Source organism: Salmo trutta, chromosome 22, assembly GCF_901001165.1.
Source record: "Salmo trutta chromosome 22, fSalTru1.1, whole genome shotgun sequence".
Lineage (NCBI taxonomy): Eukaryota > Metazoa > Chordata > Actinopteri > Salmoniformes > Salmonidae > Salmo > Salmo trutta.
In genome coordinates, this window is record NC_042978.1 from 25,371,322 (window position 1) to 25,390,804 (window position 19,483).

The window sequence follows — 19,483 nt, forward strand, 5'->3', positions numbered from 1 at the left end:
ATTTTAGTCATTTAGCAGACGCCCTTATCCAGAGCGACTTACAGTAGTGAATGCATACATTTCATTTCATACATTATTTTTCTGTGCCGGCCCCCCGTGGGAATCGAACCCACAACCCTGGTGTTGCAAACACCATGCTCTACCAACTGAGCTACAGGGAAGGCTGGGAATACTATAGAGAATTAGTTAGGTTACTAATGTTAGCTCATTTGATGTTGTGACGTTAGCTAGCTACTTTATTAGCAAGCACATTTTCACACCATAAACTCTATTATGTGATCAAATAAGTTGGCTAATGTTGCTAATGTTGCTCAACAATTCTCTGGCTAGCTAACGGAAAATAGGATCCAGCTAGCAAGATACTTAACAATGCTAATACTTGTTCCAACACTCTTTCTCCCTCACCTCAAACTGTCCAAATGCCAGTAGTTTTCGGTTACAGCTCATGAAATACGCTTCATCACCTTCTCACCCGTCTCCGTGGTCAGGTTTGTTGTCTCTTCTTTCTTCAGTCGCGTGCTGCGCTGCATTCTGTTGTTATGTAGGCGCTTGGCTGAGCCTTGGATACAGCAGCCAGTATTGCTCCAAACGCGCATCACTCATTCGCTTACAGACAGTAGTGATCTTTTCTCATCGGATCTACACGGATCACGTAGGTCACCTATTTTGGATTCAAAAGAGCGAATTTTGCCAAAAGGTGACTAGTTTGTATCCCTGGTTTACACCTGAAATCAGCACACCAAGACAGTCGTGAAGAGGGCACGACAAAACCTATTCCCCCTCAGGAGACTGAAAAGATTTGGCATGGGTCCTCAGATCCTCAAAAGGTTTTACAGCTGCACCATCGAGAGCATCCTGACTGGTTGCATCACTGCCTGGTACGGCAACTGCTCGGCCTCTGATCGTAAGGCACTACAGAGGGTAGTGCGTACGGCCCAGTACATCACCGGGGCAAAGCTTCCTGCCATCCAGCACCTCTATACCAGGCGGTGTAGGAGGAAGGCCCTAAAAATTGTCAGACTCCAGCCACCCTAGTCATAGACAGTTCTCTCTGCTACCGCACGGCAAGCTGTACCGGAGTGACAAGTCTAGGACCAAGAAGCTTCTACACCCAAGCCATAAGACTCCTGAACAGCTGATCATTATTTTCCCCCCCCCCCACCCCGCTGCTACTCTGTTATTATCTATGCATAGGTCACTTTAATAACTCTACCTACATGTACATATTAGCTCAATTACCACGACACCAGTGCCCCCGCACATTGACTCTGTACCGGTACCCCCTGTATATAGCCTCGCTATTGTTATTTTACTGCTGCTCTTTAATTATTTGTTATTCTTATCGCTTACTTTTTTTGTAGGTATTTACTAAAAACTGCATTGTTGGTTAGGGCTTAGGGACTAACAGCAGGCTTGATTTCATACTGTGCTGTTAGTAATGTGCTTCTGTTACTCAGACAAACATTTTCATCCATAAGACATTTGTGCCCTCTTATCTGCCACTTCACTTACAGGCTGGTACAATCACACACGCTCATCTGCTGACCAATAGACCTGTCAGCAAAACATCTCTCTCTCTCACTCTCACTCTCACACACACACTCTCTTGTACCTGTAGATCCTGAACTGTTCCTTCTCATCCGAGGACCATGATGCATACTCCTGGTCAGAGGGGAACTGGGCTTTATGCAGCAGAACATCCACCAGCTGGAAATACACTGGTCTATAAACCTGCAGATACACTGCCTGTCTCTCAGAGTCAAACGACATGATGTCGTCCTGGAAAGAGAGAAAGTGTGTGCTGTTAAGTGGTGGTATTCTGAACAGGGTAGTTGGGGTTAGGGTGTAACGTTAGTGTCCTGGGTTAAAGTGTAGGGGACTGGGTTACAGTGCAGGGGTTAGGGTGCATACCTGTAGTGTGTACCAGAAGGTGAGTGTGAGGGAGCTGGTCGTCTCGTTGACTGGGTAGTGTCCTGGTATCCCAGTACAGAACATGATCATGTTGACCAAAGCCAGAAAGCCCTGCCAGTGCTCTACCTGCTCCAAAAGAGCCCTGAGAGAGAGAGAGAGAGAAAACGGGAGCGAGAGTAGGTGAGAGAAACAGACAGAGACAAGTAAACTAGGTCAGTAGTTAAGGAGAGTGAGGTGAGATAGGGTGGGACAGGCAGGACTGGTTCTCTAGATAGAGTGAGGTGGGGTGGGACAGGCAGGACTGGTTCTCTAGATAGAGTGAGGTGAGGTGGGGTGGGACAGGCAGGACTGTTTGTCTAGATAGAGTGAGGTGAGGTGGGACAGACAGGGCTGTTTCTCTAGATAGAGTGAGGTGAGGTGGGGTGGGACAGGCAGGACTGTTTGTCTAGATAGAGTGAGGTGAGGTGGGCCAGACAGGACTGTTTCTCTAGATAGAAGGGTGAGGTGGGGTGGGACAGGTAGGACTGGTTCTCTAGATAGAGTGAGGTGAGGTGAGGTGGGACAGACAGGACTGTTTCTCTAGATAGAGTGAGGTGAGGTGGGACAGGCAGGACTGTTTCTCTAGATAGAGTGAGGTGAGGTGGGACAGGCAGGACTGTTTCTCTAGATAGAGTGAGGTGAGGTGGGACAGGCAGGACTGTTTCTCTAGATAGAGTGAGGTGAGGTGGGACAGGCAGGACTGTTTCTCTAGATAGAGTGAGGTGAGGTGGGACAGGCAGGACTGTTTCTCTAGATAGAGTGAGGTGAGGTGGGACAGGCAGGACTGTTTCTCTAGATAGAGTGAGGTGGGGTGGGACAGGCAGGACTGTTTCTCTAGATAGAGTGAGGTGAGGTGGGACAGGCAGGACTGTTTCTCTAGATAGAGTAACAGGTGAAAGGTTCAGACTGGAGATATTGACATACACAGTGAGACATGAGGCCTTGGGAGACCCTGCAGAACAACACAATAACAAACAAACAGCTTGTTTACCAGGGTTGGCCTGTGCTTGGAACTGAACACATCTTATCTGATTATTTCTTGATTGGTTTGTGATAATTAATCCAGAAGCATCAATTATGTCACCAAGGAGTGTGAGGTGGGGAGGTGAAAGGAATGATTGGTTGATGATTTAGAGGGGACAGCGCACACACAATTGTGTTTTAGTGTACTCGTGAGGGCTTTTTGGGGACCAACAAAAACACACACCTGGAGTGGTTCTCGCCCAGTGCGACAGCAATGCGACAGATTCCGTGTGATGTCTCCATGTCTCCGTTCTGGACGGCCTCTCTCAGCTGCTCCTGCAGGGACAAGACCTGGGGAACCAGCTTCAGCAGGGTGTTCACATACCTACAGAGAGAGACAGAAAGATATACAGAGAGAGGGGGAAAAAGACAGCGATACAGAGAGAGGGGGAGAAAGAGATACAGAGAGACACACAAGTGAGTTAGTTCACATACTGTACTATGGGAAAAACTGGAGGCGTATAGCTGTCTTGCTTACTTCAAACTAAATCTTTTTCCAAGCCATTCTTTCTCTGATCCTGTGAAGACACGCTGCACACATCCCCCCCTCTTCCCCCCATCCCATCCCCGCCACACAAACACATAAATCTTTACTTTTCACCAGCTCCATCTCTCTGTTGCTTTGTTTCATGTCTCTAGGCTTCAATTACTCTGGTCTGTTCTTTCTGCTGTCTCAGCTCTTTCTAATGCATCTATTGTCTATCTGGATGCACACACACACACACACACACACACACACACACACACACTCTCCCTCGCTCAGACACACACCCACCACATACAGTTGAAGTGGGAAGTTTACATTCACCTCAACCAAATACATTTAAACTCAGTTTTTCACAATTCCTGACATTTAATCCTAGTAAAAATTCCTCGTCTTAGGTCAGTTAGGATCACCACTTTATTTTAAGAATGTGAAATGTCAGAATAATAGTGGAGAGAATGATTTTTTCAGCTTTTATTTCTTTCATCACATTCCCAGTGGGTCAGAAGTTTACATACACTCAATTAGTATTTGGTAGCATTGCCTTTAAATTGTTTAACTTGGGTCAAATGTTTTGGGTAGCCTTCCACAAGCTTCCCACAATAAGTTGGGTGAATGTTGGCCCATTCCTCCTGACAGAGCTGGTGTAACTGAGTCAGGTTTGTAGGCCTCCTTGCTCACACACGCTTTTTCAGTTCTGCCCACAAATTTTCTATAGGATTGAGGTCAGGGCTCGGTGATGGCCACTCCAATACCTTGACTTTGTTGTCCTTAAGCCATTTTGCTACAACTTTGGAAGTATGCTTGGGGTCATTGTCCATTTGGAAGACCCATTTGCAACCAAGCTTTAACTTTCTGACTGATGTCTTGAGATGTTGCTTCAATTTGTCCACATAATTTTCCCACCTCATGATGCCATCTATTTGGTGAAGTGCACCAGTCCCTCCTGCAGCAAAGCACCCCCACAACATGATGCTGCCACCCCGATTCACAGTTGGGATGGTGTTCTTCAGCTTGCAACCTTCCCCTTTTTCCTCCAAACACAACGATGGTCATTATGGCCAAACAGTTCTATTTTTGTTTCATCAGACCAGAGGACATTTCTCCAAAAAGTACGATCTTTGTCCCCATGTGCAGTTGCAAACCGTAGTCTGGCTATTTTATGGCGGTTTTGGAGCAGTGGTTTCTTCCTTGCTGAGTGGCCTTTTAGGTCATGTCGATATAGGACTCGTTTTACTGTGGATATAGATACTTTTGTACCTGTTTCCTCCAGCATCTTCACAAGGTCCTTTGATGTTGTTCTGGGATTGATTTACACTTTTCGCGCCAAAGTACGTTCATCTCTAGGAGACAGAACGAGTCTCCTTCCTGAGCGGTATGACAGCTGCGTGGTCCCATGATGTTTATACTTGCGTACTATTGATTGTACAGATGAACGTGGTACCTTCAGGCATTTGGAAATTGCTCCCAAGGATGAACCAGGTCTACAATTTTTCTTCTGAGGTATTTGCTGATTTCTTTTGATTTCCCCATGATGTCAAGCAAAGAGGCACTGAGCTTGAAGGTAGGCCTTGAAATACATCCACAGGTACACCTCCAATTGACTCAAATGATGTTAATTAGCCTATCAGAAGCTTCTAAAGCCATGACATCATTTTCTGGAATTTTCCAAGTTTTTTAAAGGCACAGTCAATTTAGTGTATGTAAACTTCTGACCCACTGGAATTGTGATACAGTGAATTATAAGTGAATTAATCTGTCTGTAAACAATTGTTGGAAAAATTATTTGTGTCATGCACAAAGTAGATGTCCTAACCGACTTGCCAAAACTATAGTTTGTTAACAAGAAATTTGTGGAGTGGTTGAAAAACGAGTTTGAATGACTCCACCCTAAGTGTATGTAAACTTCCGACTTCAACTGTACACTCTCCCTCGCTCAGACACACTCCCTCGCTCAGACACACACCCACCACATACACACACCCACCACATACACACACCCACCACATACACTCTCCCTTGCTTAGACACACACACACCTATTTAATTCTCCCACATCTATATGTCTGTTCCCTTGTTGTCTGCATTGGGCATGCTCACACACACAACCACACTTGCTCTGGGTAATATCACTCTTCCCCCCAACCTTGCAGTGTCATTGGTTCTGACTACTGAATATTCATGTGTCCCCTTATTGACATTATCATGAAGGCTGCTGTACCACCTGCATGACAACAAGCCACACACACACGGTGTTAATCTACCATAAAGCACCTATTCCAATCCTCCTCTTTCCCCCGACCTTCAAAATACACTCTCTCTACTTCCGTCTCACACACTCACACTTTCACAAAGTAACCCCTTCCCCCAGCTAAGAGTACACGACCTGCATCTCCAAGTCAGCCCATTAAAAATGAATGATAACTAAATCTCCCTGGGTGGGCTGTTATTTAATGCATTAGTGTGCGTTTCTGTATATTTCTGTGTTATTCAGAGGGCATCGGGGTATGAGTATGTGCGTCTCTCTATTGTATGAAACCTGACATCCTATAGATTCCACTGAGACAGACTGTCTACCGCAGACACACAGACCTCCGCTTCCCGCTCTCTCTCTCGCTTTTCTTTCTCCTCCCCTTAAAACTGTAATGAATTTGAAAGACTCCTTTCTCTCTTTTCACCTCCATCTTTCTCCTTTCTCCCTCCCGTTCTCCTTCTCTCTGTTTAACCATATTACAGTCAAGTCATTTGGGAGAATGCTATTGGTCCAACTGCATCCTGTTGCCAGGCAACTAATTTCCCCATCTCAGAGCGTCACTGTAATTAAAAAGGAGGAGAGAGGTGGAGGAGGAGATATAGGGAGAGGAGAGAAGAAGGCAGAGAGAGAGAGCGAGAGAGAAAGGGAGGAAAATGGGGGAAAGAGAGCCTGGGAGAGAGATAGAAAGATTTTAAGTGAAGGAAAGGAAAGAAGGAAGGATTGAGCTAATTGTCTGGGGATAGATAGTGATAATCCTTCTGCCCTGACTCTAGTGTGGCCAAACACATACACAGGCACACAAAAACACATAGAAAAACTCCCAGTCCTTTTCAAATCTAATTGAGTGTTTTCGGGATAGGCGATATGGCCTAAATATCATCTTGATTTTTTCAAACTTTCAAAATATATAATTTAAAAATAAATGTATCTCGAAATAAGCTTTGTTGTACAATTAAAAGATAAATCCACTATAATTGATCATTTCAATAAGCATTTTTCTACGTCTGGCCATGCTTTTCACCTGGCTACCCCAACCCTGGTCAACAGCGCTGCACCCCCCACAGCAACTCGCCCAAGCCTCCCCGATTTCTTCACCCAAATCCAGATAGCTGATGTTCTGAAAGAACTGCAAAATCTGGACTCCTACAAAATCTGCCGGGCTAGACAATCTGGACCCTCTCTTTCTAAAATGATCTGCCAAAATTGTTGCAACCCCTATTACTAGCCTGTTCATATCGTCTGAGATTCCCAAAGATTGGAAAGCAGCAGCGGTAATCCCCTCTTCAAAAGGGGAGACACTCTAGACCCAAACTCCTACAGACCTATATCTATCCTACCCAGCCTTTTTAAGGTCTTCGAAAGCCAAGTTAACAAAACAGATTACCGACCATTTCGAATCCCACCGTACCTTCTCCGCTATGCAATCTGGTTTCAGAGCTGGTCATGGGTGCACCTCAGCCACGCTCAAGATCCTAAGCGATATCATAACCGCCATCGATAAGAGATAATACTGTGCAGCCGTATTCATCGACCTGGCCAAGGCTTTCGACTCTGTCAATCACCACATTCTTATCGGCAGACTCAAAAGCCTTGGTTTCTCAAATGATTGCCTCGCCTGGTTCACCAACTACTTCTCTGATAGAGTTCAGTGTGTCAAATCGGAGGGCCTGTTGTCCGGACCTCTGGCAGTCTCTATGGGGGTGCCACAGGGTTCAATTCTCGGTCCGACTCTTCTCTGTATAAATCAATGATGTCGCTCTTGCTGCTGGTGATTCTCTGATCTACCTCTACGCATTCTGTATACTTCTGGCCCTTCTTTGGACACTGTGTTATTAACTAACCTCCAGACGAATTTCAATGCCATACAACTCTCATTCCGTGGCCTCCAACTGCTCTTAAATGCAAGTAAAACTAAATGCATGCTCTTCAACCGATCACTGCCCGCACCCGCCTGCCCATCCAGCATCACTACTCTGGACGGTTCTGACTTAGAACATGTGGACAACTACAAATACCTAGGTGTCTGGTTAGACTATAAACTCTCCTTCCAGACTCACGTTAAACATCTCCAATTCCTATTTCGCAACAAAGCATCCTTCACTCATGCTGCCAAACATACCCTCGTAAAACTGACCATCCTACCGATCCTCGACTTTGCGATGTCATTTATAAAATAGCCTCCAACACTCTACTCAACAAATTGGATGCTGTCTATCACAGTGCCATCCGTTTTGTCACCAAAGCCCCATATAATACCCACCACTGCGACCTGTACGCTCTCATTGGCTGGCCCTCGCTTCATACTCGTCGCCAAACCCACTGGCTCCAGGTCATCTACAAGTCTTTGCTAGGTAAAGCCCCACCTTATCTCAGCTTGTGGCGAAATCCTGCACGGAGCCTTCACCGTGCGCTGCCACTTTAAGAGCGCATCAGCAGTAAGGAAGGAGGAAATAAAGGACAGCTCTTTCAGCTCTCTGGGAAGGAGCTCCTGGTTGGCGCAACAGTTTGCTTGTGTGTGCTATGCTGCAGATGTCCTTGTTTATTTTCAGCGTGTGTAGTTTATAAAGTATTTAACTCAATCATCGGTGTGACCGCTCTAGGTCAGGGGTTATCATCATTTGGGACCGCACCGGATACGGATCGCATGGATTAGTAGCAACATTGTTGCGAAGCTTTGACATACAAACCAACAAACCATCGGACGGTCAGACAGGACAACTGCAAGCCTGAAGACCACAGTTAAGATCTCTCTTGCTCTCTCTTTTTCTTCCCTCTATCGTTCCAGTGCTTTACACTGCAGCAGACTTTCTATTTTTCAAATGCACTTCCCGTTGATGTTCATTAATGCTAGACTATTATTGCCCTGCCAGAAGTATTTAGGTTGACATTTTAGTTAAAAGGGAGGTTGCTTGCAAGTTGTGTATTGTTAGTTGAACTGTATTGAGGTGGGGTGTACTAATGACATATGGCCGAGAAGATTGAGGACATTTTTAAGGCCTTTGTTTTGTCTATGAACACCCCCCACATTCATACCCTCTGCACTCCTCCACTAGAAGATAATACAGATTAATGCAAATCCTCTGTTGATGACTGGGTTCTTTCTTGTAAATTGTTTCTATGAAGTTGCTGTTCAATTGCTCTGCCATTATTATTATTATTATAATAATAATAATAATAATAATAATAATAATAATAATAATAATAATAATAATAATAATATGAGGTATTCTTGGTGGGGTTACCCCTGTGCTGTGATGTGGGTTTTATAGGGTGTGTATTCTCTTTTCTCTCCACTGGCTATCTGGTAAACAGGCTACACTCTAGGCAGTCTCTTCTGCTGATGTGTGTGGGTCTGGTAGTGGTACTCTCTATTCTACTCTTTTCCTTTCGGCAGGGTTAATACCTGCCTGGCGCCCCAACAAAATCTTTATCTTCACCCCTCTCTAATAAATTCCGCTACAAGCTCACTGGTCACCATAGCAGCACCCAACCGTAGCACGCGCCCTAGCAGGTATCTCTCACTGGTCACCATAGCAGCACCCACCCGTAGCACGCGCCCTAGCAGGTATCTCTCACTGGTCACCATAGCAGCACCCACCCGTAGCCAGCGCCCTAGCAGGTATCTCTCACTGGTCACCATAGCAGCACCCACCCGTAGCACGCGCCCTAGCAGGTATCTCTCACTGGTCACCATATCAGCATCCACCCGTAGCACGCGCCCTAGCAGGTATCTCTCACTGGTCACCATATCAGCATCCACCCGTAGCACGCGCCCTAGCAGGTATCTCTCACTGGTCACCATAGCAGCATCCACCCGTAGCACGCGCTCTAGCAGGTATCTCTCACTGGTCACCATAGCAGCACCCACCCGTAGCACGCACCCTAGCAGGTATCTCTCACTGGTCACCATAGCAGCATCCACCCGTAGCACGCGCCCTAGCAGGTATCTCTCACTGGTCACCATAGCAGCATCCACCCGTAGCACGCACCCTAGCAGGTATCTCTCACTGGTCACCATAGCAGCATCCACCCGTAGCACGCGCCCTAGCAGGTATCTCTCACTGGCACCATAGCAGCACCCACCCGTAGCATGCGCTCCAGCAGGTATCTCTCACTGGTCACCCCCAAAGCCAATTCCTACTTTGGCCGCCTTTCCTTCCAGTTCTCTGCTGCCAATGACTGGAACAAACTGCAAAAACCACTGAAGCTGGAGACTCATATCTCCTTCAATAGCTTTAAGCACCAGCTGTCAGAGCAGCTCACAGATCACTGCACCTGTACATAGCCAATCTGTAAATTGCCCATCCAACTACCTCATCCCCATATTGTATTTATTTAACTTGATCCTTTGCGCCCCGGTATCTCTACTTGCACATTAATCTTCTGCACATCTACCATTCCAGTGTTTAATTGCTATATTGTAATTACTTCGCCACCATGGCCTATTTATTGCCTTACCTCATTTGCACACAACGTAAATATACCTTTTTTCTACTGTATTATTGACTGTAGGTTTGTTTATTCCATATGTAACTCTGTGTTGTTGTATGTGTCGAACTGCTTTGCTTCATCTTGGCCAGGTCGCAGTTGTAAATGAGAACTTGTTCTCAACTAGCCTACCTGGTTAAATAAAGGTGAAATAAATAAATAAATAAATAAGATAAAAAAGGTAAAATACACAGCATTTCAATCAGTCAGCTATAATCTAATGAATTCAGGGCTCGTGAAATTATACCTAGGCTATATAAGCATTTTTTGTTGCAATAATCACTGATCTGGCTTTCAAGTCTCATACCTCAATGCTTGCTAACAGTTTTTGTTATGAACACACCCTTCTGTTCGTCTCCAACTGTTTAAACAGCAGCTAACCTATCCACATTGTTAAGATGTTGAAATCAAGTTGGCTACCGTATTTGTCAAAATGGAGCAAAGGAGACGAGACCAAAAAGATATGAGAACATAAACGCTCATAAAAACAAAAAATATATTTACAAAAACATGTTTCTTGCAATACTAACATTTGAATAAATCAAATTAATTTGATATATCACCCAGCACTAATATGAGGGCCATATTCATACCTCCACCAGTAAAATTGGCCTTATTTTAGAAAAATAAAAACACATGTTCTGGAGATTAGCTATTAGGTTGACTAGAGCAGTACTTTGTGCGTGCGTGCGAGAGAGAGAGAGTAACGCCAGCCAACCGAGAAATGCCTCCCCCCTCTTCTTCCCTCCCTCCTCCCCTCCTGGCAATTAGCTCTCCCTGTATTCCCTCCATCTCCCTCAGCTTTCCTCTTTTCTTAATTTCTGTCAACTCTCCTTCGCCTGTATTTTTCTCTCCATCCCTATTCCCCCTCTACAGTATCTCTTTCTCTCATATACCCTTCCCATGCCCACACTGTGCTCTTGGCTGCCATCTCCCCCTTCCTATCTCCCTCTCCCTCTGCTCTTCCTATCCCTGCTCTGTCTCGGTCTTCCATATCTGAATCTGTTGCTCTCTTGGTTCTCTTTAAACAATACCCCCCACCACCTCCCTAATGCAGACACTGGCTGCGAGTCACCTTGTGTGTTTGTCTGAAGTCATTGGGTTGACACACAATCCCACCCTCCCCTGGCCATGTACACACCTCTGGGAGTCGGGTTGTGATATGGCGTTGACGATAGCCTCCACGGCAGTATCAAACAGCTCGGGGTCTGGTAGAGCAGTGAAACAGTCCTCCACCAGTCCTTCACTCTCACTGAGAGGGACATCTAGCAGCACCCAGGAGGACAGACAGCGCAAGACACGAGCCTTCACTGCCCCGGGACTGTCCCCTCGACGCAGCAGCTGCTGGAGGAGTGGACACACTGACCCCCACTCACGACCCAACGCACCTCGCACCTACAGACAGAGAGTGGTGAGTAGTAGATGGATGCGTGTCTGTCTTTGTGTCTGTCTGTCGTGCCCTTTGGCACCCCTCAGTCTCTAGCACCCCTCACCTGTCCCTTGCGGTACTGTGGCAGGCGGCTGGTCTGGAACTCTTCAGGCAGGACGGTCAGTAGCTCCAGCAGGGCCAGACACCTGGCCCGGCCGTCCACCCCCCCTCCCTCCTCCTGGAACACACGTACCATCTCTGGCACGGCGCCTGGCCACGCCTCTGGCATGGTGTTCAGGGCCAGGGAGGCCAGCGCCACACATAGACGCGTCAGCACCTTGGAAACAGGACCACAACGACGTACTGTAATCTATGACTTCATCGTTTTATTTACTATACTTGATGGTTTTTAAGGCATTTAGCTCCAGTTGTATGTATTTTCAATGATCTAATACAGAGATGGGCAAATGGCGGCCCGTGAACCAATTCAAAAATTATTATTTTTGGGGGGGCTCTGTCAGGGTCTCAAATTACTGTTGAGATTTAGAATAATAGAGTACAAGGTCCAATTTCGAAATTTGGTTGTGCTTCAGCAGTCACTCAATTATCCCATGTCAGCAAAAACATTTTAAATTAGTAAGTTAGCTGACCATCTAAACTTGTAGTAAGCATGGTCGAATTACCGACCGGGGTGGGGCCCACTGATCATCAGATATATTAAAAACTGCAAACACTTGCCTATGGCAAAATGTGTAGAATTGCAGGAAATTAGCTGTCAACATGCAATTTTTTTCTCTCCGCCCCATGGCAAAATGTGTTGGATTGCATGAAAGGAGTTATAAAATTGAAAATCTTCTCTCCGCCCCATGGCAAAATGTTTATCAGGAAAGTTTTTAAACAGATTTTCTTTCTCTTCACTGTCACGAGGGGGGCCGCTAAAATGATTTGCTCGCAAGGTGTGGGGGGTATGAATGTGGGTACGCAGACCCACGAGCCACTGTGGCCCCTCGTGACGAGTTGTGTTTTTTTTGTGGCACTCACACACATCAAGTAGCCATTCCTTATCTAATAAATCCATCCATCTACTCATCCCACCATCCATCCATCTACCCACCATCTTGGACCCGGAGGAGAAGCAGGCGATCTGGGAGAAGAGTTGAGTCTTTAGGGTCTCATACTGGTCAGAGGGGATGTCAGACCAGTAGCGGGATATCTTAGTGTGGAGGGCACTAGCCCCAAAGTACTGGATCTCAGGAACCTAGGGAGAGAGACAGGGTTAGGTGTGTGTGTGTGTGTGTGTGTGTGTGTGTGTGTGTCAGGGTTTGTGTGTTAGCCGGTAATAGCCGGCTTTTGGCCCCCCCAAAAACTGAAAAGCCGATTACTAAAATTGCCACCGGCCAATTGTCTGGGAGAAGAAAATAAATTCCATTATGAAAATGCATTTTAGCCTATTCATTGATTGAAATACCAGTTGACGTAGCACAAGAGCTGCCTGCTGCTACAGCTCATCAAACAGCTGTTCGTTGCTGCCACAGCTCATCAAAGAGCTGTTCGTTGCTGCCACAGCTCCTCAAACAGCTGTTCGTTGCTGCCACAGCTCCTCAAACAGCTGTTCGTTGCTGCCACAGCTCCTCAAACAGCTGTTCGTTGCTGCCACAGCTACTCAAACAGCTGTTCGTTGCTGCCACAGCTCCTCAAATAGCTGTTCGTTGCTGCCACAGCTCCTCAAACAGCTGTTCGTTGCTGCCACAGCTCCTCAAACAGCTGTTCGTTGCTGCCACAGCTCCTCAAACAGCTGTTCGTTGCTGCCACAGCTCCTCAAACAGCTGTTCGTTGCTGCTACAGCTCATCAAACAGCTCATTCATTGCTGCTACCATTTTTATTTCTTTACTGGTAATTTAAGCACTCTTCCCATTCAAGTGCATAGGCAACTAGACAGGCTTCAGCACATCACACACCATTTTGCAATGAGCTGGAGGCATATTGAAAACATACTTAATTTTTTTTACTTTAATGTTTTACTACATATTATGAGGCATGTGTTACATTGCTTTACAGTAGCCTAGTCAAAATCCAACCAAACGTGCAGGCAATTATTTTATATAGACTTCCATATACCATTCAAACCAGTAGCCTGTTTTTCTCATGTTCTACTGCTTTTCAAATAAACTTTCTATCATTGACCAGAAGCCAAAGGCACAATCCTAGCCATATTAGCAACCCATGTTAGTAGTTACATCTTTAGATCTCCACTCGTTCTAAATTTCTAATGTATATTTTAATCTCTGTCTCATGAAACTGCTCACATGTGCGCTTTTGACAACTGTGTTTTTCCGCTAATTGCATTATAGAACAAACATTTGCGCGTAGCCTAGTGCCTTGTGAGCATTGCTGCGCTTATAATGTTAAGAAATAATTGTTTATCAACGTTTTAAGCCAAACACTCTGATCCGTTTCATGAGCCTTATTTCTCATTGTAAACTTTTCTACTGTGGGGGATAGTAGATTGACATACTAGAAATGTTGCGGTTCGTTACTTGTCTTATTGGCTGAGGAAATGTAAATGTAGACAATTATTCTAACAATTGCGCATCAGAATTCGGTAAGAAGAACGAACACTGTTGCATCCTCGAGTTGCATATTCATAAATGTGATTTCTGTCATTCTGAGTACCATGGGTGGACACCCTAATCAGGTTACACACCCAATGCATATGGGTCCGGTAAATTTCTTAAATGTCCGGTAAATGAACATTCTGCCAGTCAAATGTCCAGCGCAACATTTCCCTAACGGAAACCCTGGTGTGTGTGTGTGTGTGTGTGTGCCGGTATATTCTACCTTGTCAGGGCTGAGCAGGGCCCAGCAGAACTGCCAGGCCTGAGGGGAGACCTGAGCCTGCATCAGCCACTTCTGGGCCAGGTTCTTATTCTCTATGTTAGGGTCATAGTACAACTGGTGGAGCGCCTGGGGGGGTAGAGAGAGAAAGAAAGAGGGATCGGGGGAGGGATAGAGAGGGAGAAAGTCAGTATAATTTCAGTATAATATATACTGTATGTCATTTAGAACTGGAACTTGAGTGTTTCTATGTAGTTTAGCAACATTAGGTTCTTTATAAAGTTCTTATCCTCTGAAACAGACTGGCTGAACACTAGGAAACTGATGCTTCCTAAGAGGAATACAGTTGGCCATGTTCTTTCTTCATTCTCCTCCATGCTCACCCCATCCCTCCTCTATCCTCCTCCATGCTCACCCCATCCCTCCTCTATCCTCCTCCATGCTCACTCCATCCCTCCTCTATCCTCCTCCATGCTCACTCCATCCCTCCTCTATCCTCCTCCATGCTCACTCCATCCCTCCTCCTCCATGCTCACTCCATCCCTCCTCCTCCTCCATGCTCACTCCCTCCTCCTCTTCCTCCATGCTCACTCCATCCCTCCTCCTCCTCCTCCATGCTCACTCCATCCCTCCTCCTCCTCCATGCTCACTCCATCCCTCCTCCTCCATGCTCACTCCATCCCTCCATCTTGAAACATGCTCAATCAATTGCAAATATTTATAAAGCCATTTTTACATAATCAGATGTCACAAAGCGCTTACTCCATCCCTCTATCCTCCCTTCCTCTCCAGTAGTAACTGACTCAACAGGTTGTATGGAGACTCTAGTATGACTGACTGCCGTTATAGAACACCAATACGGAGAGTATCAAAAGGTTTGTCTCCAGTTACATACTGTATCTAGCGTGTATCCCTACCTAGCACCTTGACCAAGAGCTAGAGTGGGTTGACATTATTGTCTAATAAAGAGAAGCATTTGAAAGGATAAACGTCTGCGCAGGGTCCCTTTGTTTCCATCCCTCAGCGTTGATACACACAGTATGAAGAGGTCTTGGGTTGTGTGTGTCAGAGATCACAGCCTGACTCATATTCCAGTCCTCTGCTGTTCCACGCTGAAACACTGCTCTCTCTCGCACGCACGCACGCACGCACGCACGCACACACACACACCACACACACACACACACCTCAGCTGCTCGAATAGTGAATCTGCCCAGATCAAGCAACCACTTTACTGAGGAGCAGTGTCTTTACTGAAATCTCTCATCACTTTCGTTCCTCATCAACTCCGTCACTCTGTGCCTGCCGTCTTTTTTCCCTCCCTTCTTCTCTTTCTTATCTCGTCCCTTCATCTCGCTATTTCTAAACGAGGCTGTGATTTTCCAGAGTTCAAAGCTAAGGCAGATCATTACCGCCGTCCACTGTGTGATCTAAGGAATCTTCTCATCCCAGGGACACATTCCAGACTGCACGCCTGTGTGTCTGTCGTACATAGACCCATCTCACTACAGCCAGCCAGATGCATCCAACTAGCAGCTGTAATGTTGCTTCAACTGTTTCATTAGCCACCAGAGACCAGATCTGTCAGTCTGTCTGTCAGTTGATAGCAGCTGCAGTCAGGGATCTGATCATCCACTCCTGATGCAGAGAGACAGAGAGGGAGCGAGACGGGAGGCTGCAGGTGAAGAGCACCACTCTCATCTGCAGCAGTCTCTCCATATGGTCACACACACGGAGGTACTTAGGCGCTGAAAGAACTAGCTACTATACTAGTACTCTCCCAATGTGTGTGTCAGAGAGTGGAAGAGAGGAAACATTAAAAGCAAAGTGTAGAAGGAGCCAGGAGGAAGTACTGGGCTGCAGGTGAAAGCGCCTCCGATTCTCCATCTGCCCACTACTCAAGTAACAGGCTCTCAGATAGCACACAGAAATAGCTAGATACTTTTGGTCATGTAGTGTATGTGGACACCTGCTTGTTGAACATCTCATTCCAAAATCAAGGCCATTAATATAGAGTTGTAATACAGAGTTGGTCCCCCCTTTGCTGCTTTAACAGCCTCCACTCTTCTGGGAAGGCTTTCCACTAGATGTTCGAACATTGCTTCCATTCGGCCACAAGAGCATTGGTGAGGTCGGGCACTGATGTTGGGCGATTAGGCCTGGCTCGCAGTTGGCGTTCCAATTCATCCCAAAGGTATTCAATTGGGTTGAGGTCAGGGCTCTGTGCAGGCCAGTCCAGTTCTTCCACACCGATCTCAACAAACCACTTCTGTATGGACCTCACTTTGTGCACGGGGGCATTGTCATGTTGAAACAGGAAAGGGCCTTCCCCAAACTGTTGCCACAATGTTGGAAGCACAGAGTCGTCTAGAATGTCATTGGATGCTGTAGCGTTAAGATTTCCCTTCACTGGAACTAAGGGACCTAGCCCGAACCATGAAAAACAGCCCCAGACCATTATTCCTCCTCCACCAAACTTTACAGATGGCACTATGATTTTTTGGCAGGTAGCATTCTCCTGGCATCCGCCAAACCCAAATTCGTCTGTAGGACTGCCAGATGGTGAAGCGTGATTCATCAGTGCAGAGAACACGTTTCCACAGCTCCAGAGTCCAAAGGCGGCGATATTTACACCACTCCAGCCAATCCTTGGATGCTTCCAGAGGCATTTTGGAACTTGGTAGTGAGTGTTGCAACCGAGGACAGACGATTTTTACACTCTACGCGCTTCATCACTCGGAGGCCCCCTTTCTGTGAGCTTGTGTGGCCTACCACTTCGAGGCTGAGCTGTTGTTGTTCCTAGACGTTTCCACTAGAGGTCGACCGATAATGATTTTTCAACGCCGAAACGTACGTACGTACGTACGTACGTACACACACACACGCACGCACGTACGTATACACACATATGTAATAATGACAATTACAACAATACTGAACAAACACCTTTATTTTAACTTAATATAACACATAAATAAAATCAATTTAGTCTCAAATAAATAATTAAACATGTTCAATTTGGTTTAAATAATGCAAAAACACAGAGTTGGAGAAGAAAGTAAAAGTGCAATATGTGCCATGTAAAAAGCTGAAGTTTAAGTTCCTTGCTCAGAACATATGAAAGCTGGTGATTCCTTTTAACGTGAGTCTTCAATATTCCCAGTTAAGATGTATAGGTTGTAGTTATTATAGGAATTATAGGACTATTTCTCTCTATACCATTTGTATTTCATATACCTTTGACTATTGGATGTTCTTATAGGCACTATAGTATTGCCAGCCTAATCTCGGGAGTTGATAGGCTTGAAGTCAAACAGTGTTGTGCTTCAAGCATTGCGAAGAGCTGCTGGCAAATGCTGTTTGAATGAATGCTTACGAGCCTGCTGCTGCCTACCACCGCTCAGTCAGACTGCTCTATCAAATATCAAATCATAGACTTAATTATAATATAATAAAACACAGAAATAGGAGCCTTCGGTCATTAATATGGTCAAATCCGGAAACTATCATTTCGAAAACAAAATGTTTATTCTTTCAGTGAAATACGGAACCGTATTGACATTCAATGTTACAGTTGAAGTCGGAAGTTTACATACACCTTAGCCAAATACATTTCAACTCAGTTTTTCACAATTCCTGACATTTAATCCTAGTAAAAATTCCTCGTCTTAGGTCAGTTAGGATCACCACTTTATTTTAAGAATGTGAAATGTCAATAATAGTAGAGAGAATGATTTATTTCAGCTTTTATTTCTTTCATCACATTCCCAGTGGGTCAGAAGTTTACATACACTCAATTAGTATTTGGCAGCATTGCCTTTAAATTGTTTAACTTGGGTCAAATGTGTCAGGTAGCCTTCCACAAGCTTCCCACAAAAAGTTGGGTGAATGTTGGCCCATTCCTCCTGACAGAAATGGTGTAACTGAGTCAGGTTTGTAGGCCTCCTTGCTCGCACACTCTTTCAGTTCTGCCCACAACTTTTCTATAGGATTGGTCAGGGCTTTGTGATGGCCACTCCAATACCTTGACTTTGTTGTCCTTAAGCCATTTTGCCATAACTTTGGAAGTATGCTTGGGGTCATTGTTCATTTGGAAGACCCATTTGTAACCAATGATGTCTTGAGATGTTGCTTCAATATATCCACATAATTTTCCCTCCTCAAGATGCCATCTATTTTATGTGGTGCACCAGTCCCTCCTGCAGCAAAGCACCCCCACAACATCATGCTGCCACCCCTGTGCTTCACGGTTGGGATGGTGTACTTCGGCTTGCAAGCCTCCCCTTTTTTCCCTCCTAACATAACGATGGTCATTATGGCCAAACAGTCCTTTGCTGTTGTTCTGGGATTGATTTGCACTTTTCGCACCAAAGTACGTTCATCTCTAGGAGTCTAGAGAGTCTCCTTCCTTAGCGGTATGACAGCTGCGTGATCCCCTGGTGTGTATACTTGCGTACTATTGTTTGTACAGATGAACGTGGTACCTTCAGGCATTTGGAAAATTGCTCCCAAGGATGAACCAGACTTGTGGAGGCCTACAACTCTTTTTTCTGAGGTCTTGGCTGATTTCTTTCGATTTTCCAATGATGTCAAGCAAAGAGGCACTAAGTTTGAAGGTAGGCCTTGAAATACATCTAAGGTACACCTCCAATTGACTCAAATTATGTCAATTAGCCTATCAGAACCTTCTAAATGGAATTTTCCAAGCTGTTTAAAGGCCCAGTCAACTTAGTGTATGTAAACTTCTGACCCACTGGAATTGTGATACAGTGAATTATAAGTGAAATAATCTGTCTGTAAACAATTGTTGGAAAAATTACTTGTGTCATGCACAAAGTAGATGTCCTAACCGACTTGCCAAAACTATAGTTTGTTAACAAGAAATGTATGGAGTGGTTGAAAAACGAGTTTTAATGACTCCAACCTAAGTGTATGTAAACTTCATTAATTACAGTCTTTGTTAGGAAGAAATGGTGTTCACACAGTTCGCAACGAGCCAGGCGTCCCAAACTGCTGCATATACCCGGACTCTGCTTGCACTGAATGCAAGAGAAGTGACACAATTTCCCTAGTTAATAT

General features: G+C 45.4%; 1 protein-coding gene across 3 annotated transcripts in view; it reads right to left on the minus strand.

The window, feature by feature from the left end:
* Positions 1-19,483, minus strand: part of ipo13b (importin 13b) — a 44,146-nt gene that overhangs the window by 15,701 nt on the left and 8,962 nt on the right. For all 3 annotated transcript variants that reach the window (XR_003868669.1, XM_029707397.1, XM_029707398.1), the window contains 7 exons: positions 14,408-14,533; positions 12,683-12,826; positions 11,693-11,905; positions 11,341-11,594; positions 3,158-3,298; positions 1,912-2,053; positions 1,613-1,779 (listed from right to left, as the gene is read on the minus strand). Coding sequence is in view for 2 of the 3 variants with exons in the window: in XM_029707397.1 (XP_029563257.1) it covers positions 1,613-1,779; positions 1,912-2,053; positions 3,158-3,298; positions 11,341-11,594; positions 11,693-11,905; positions 12,683-12,826; positions 14,408-14,533 (1,187 nt within the window). In the remaining variant the exon portion in view is untranslated. The remainder of the gene's footprint in view (positions 1-1,612; positions 1,780-1,911; positions 2,054-3,157; positions 3,299-11,340; positions 11,595-11,692; positions 11,906-12,682; positions 12,827-14,407; positions 14,534-19,483) is intronic.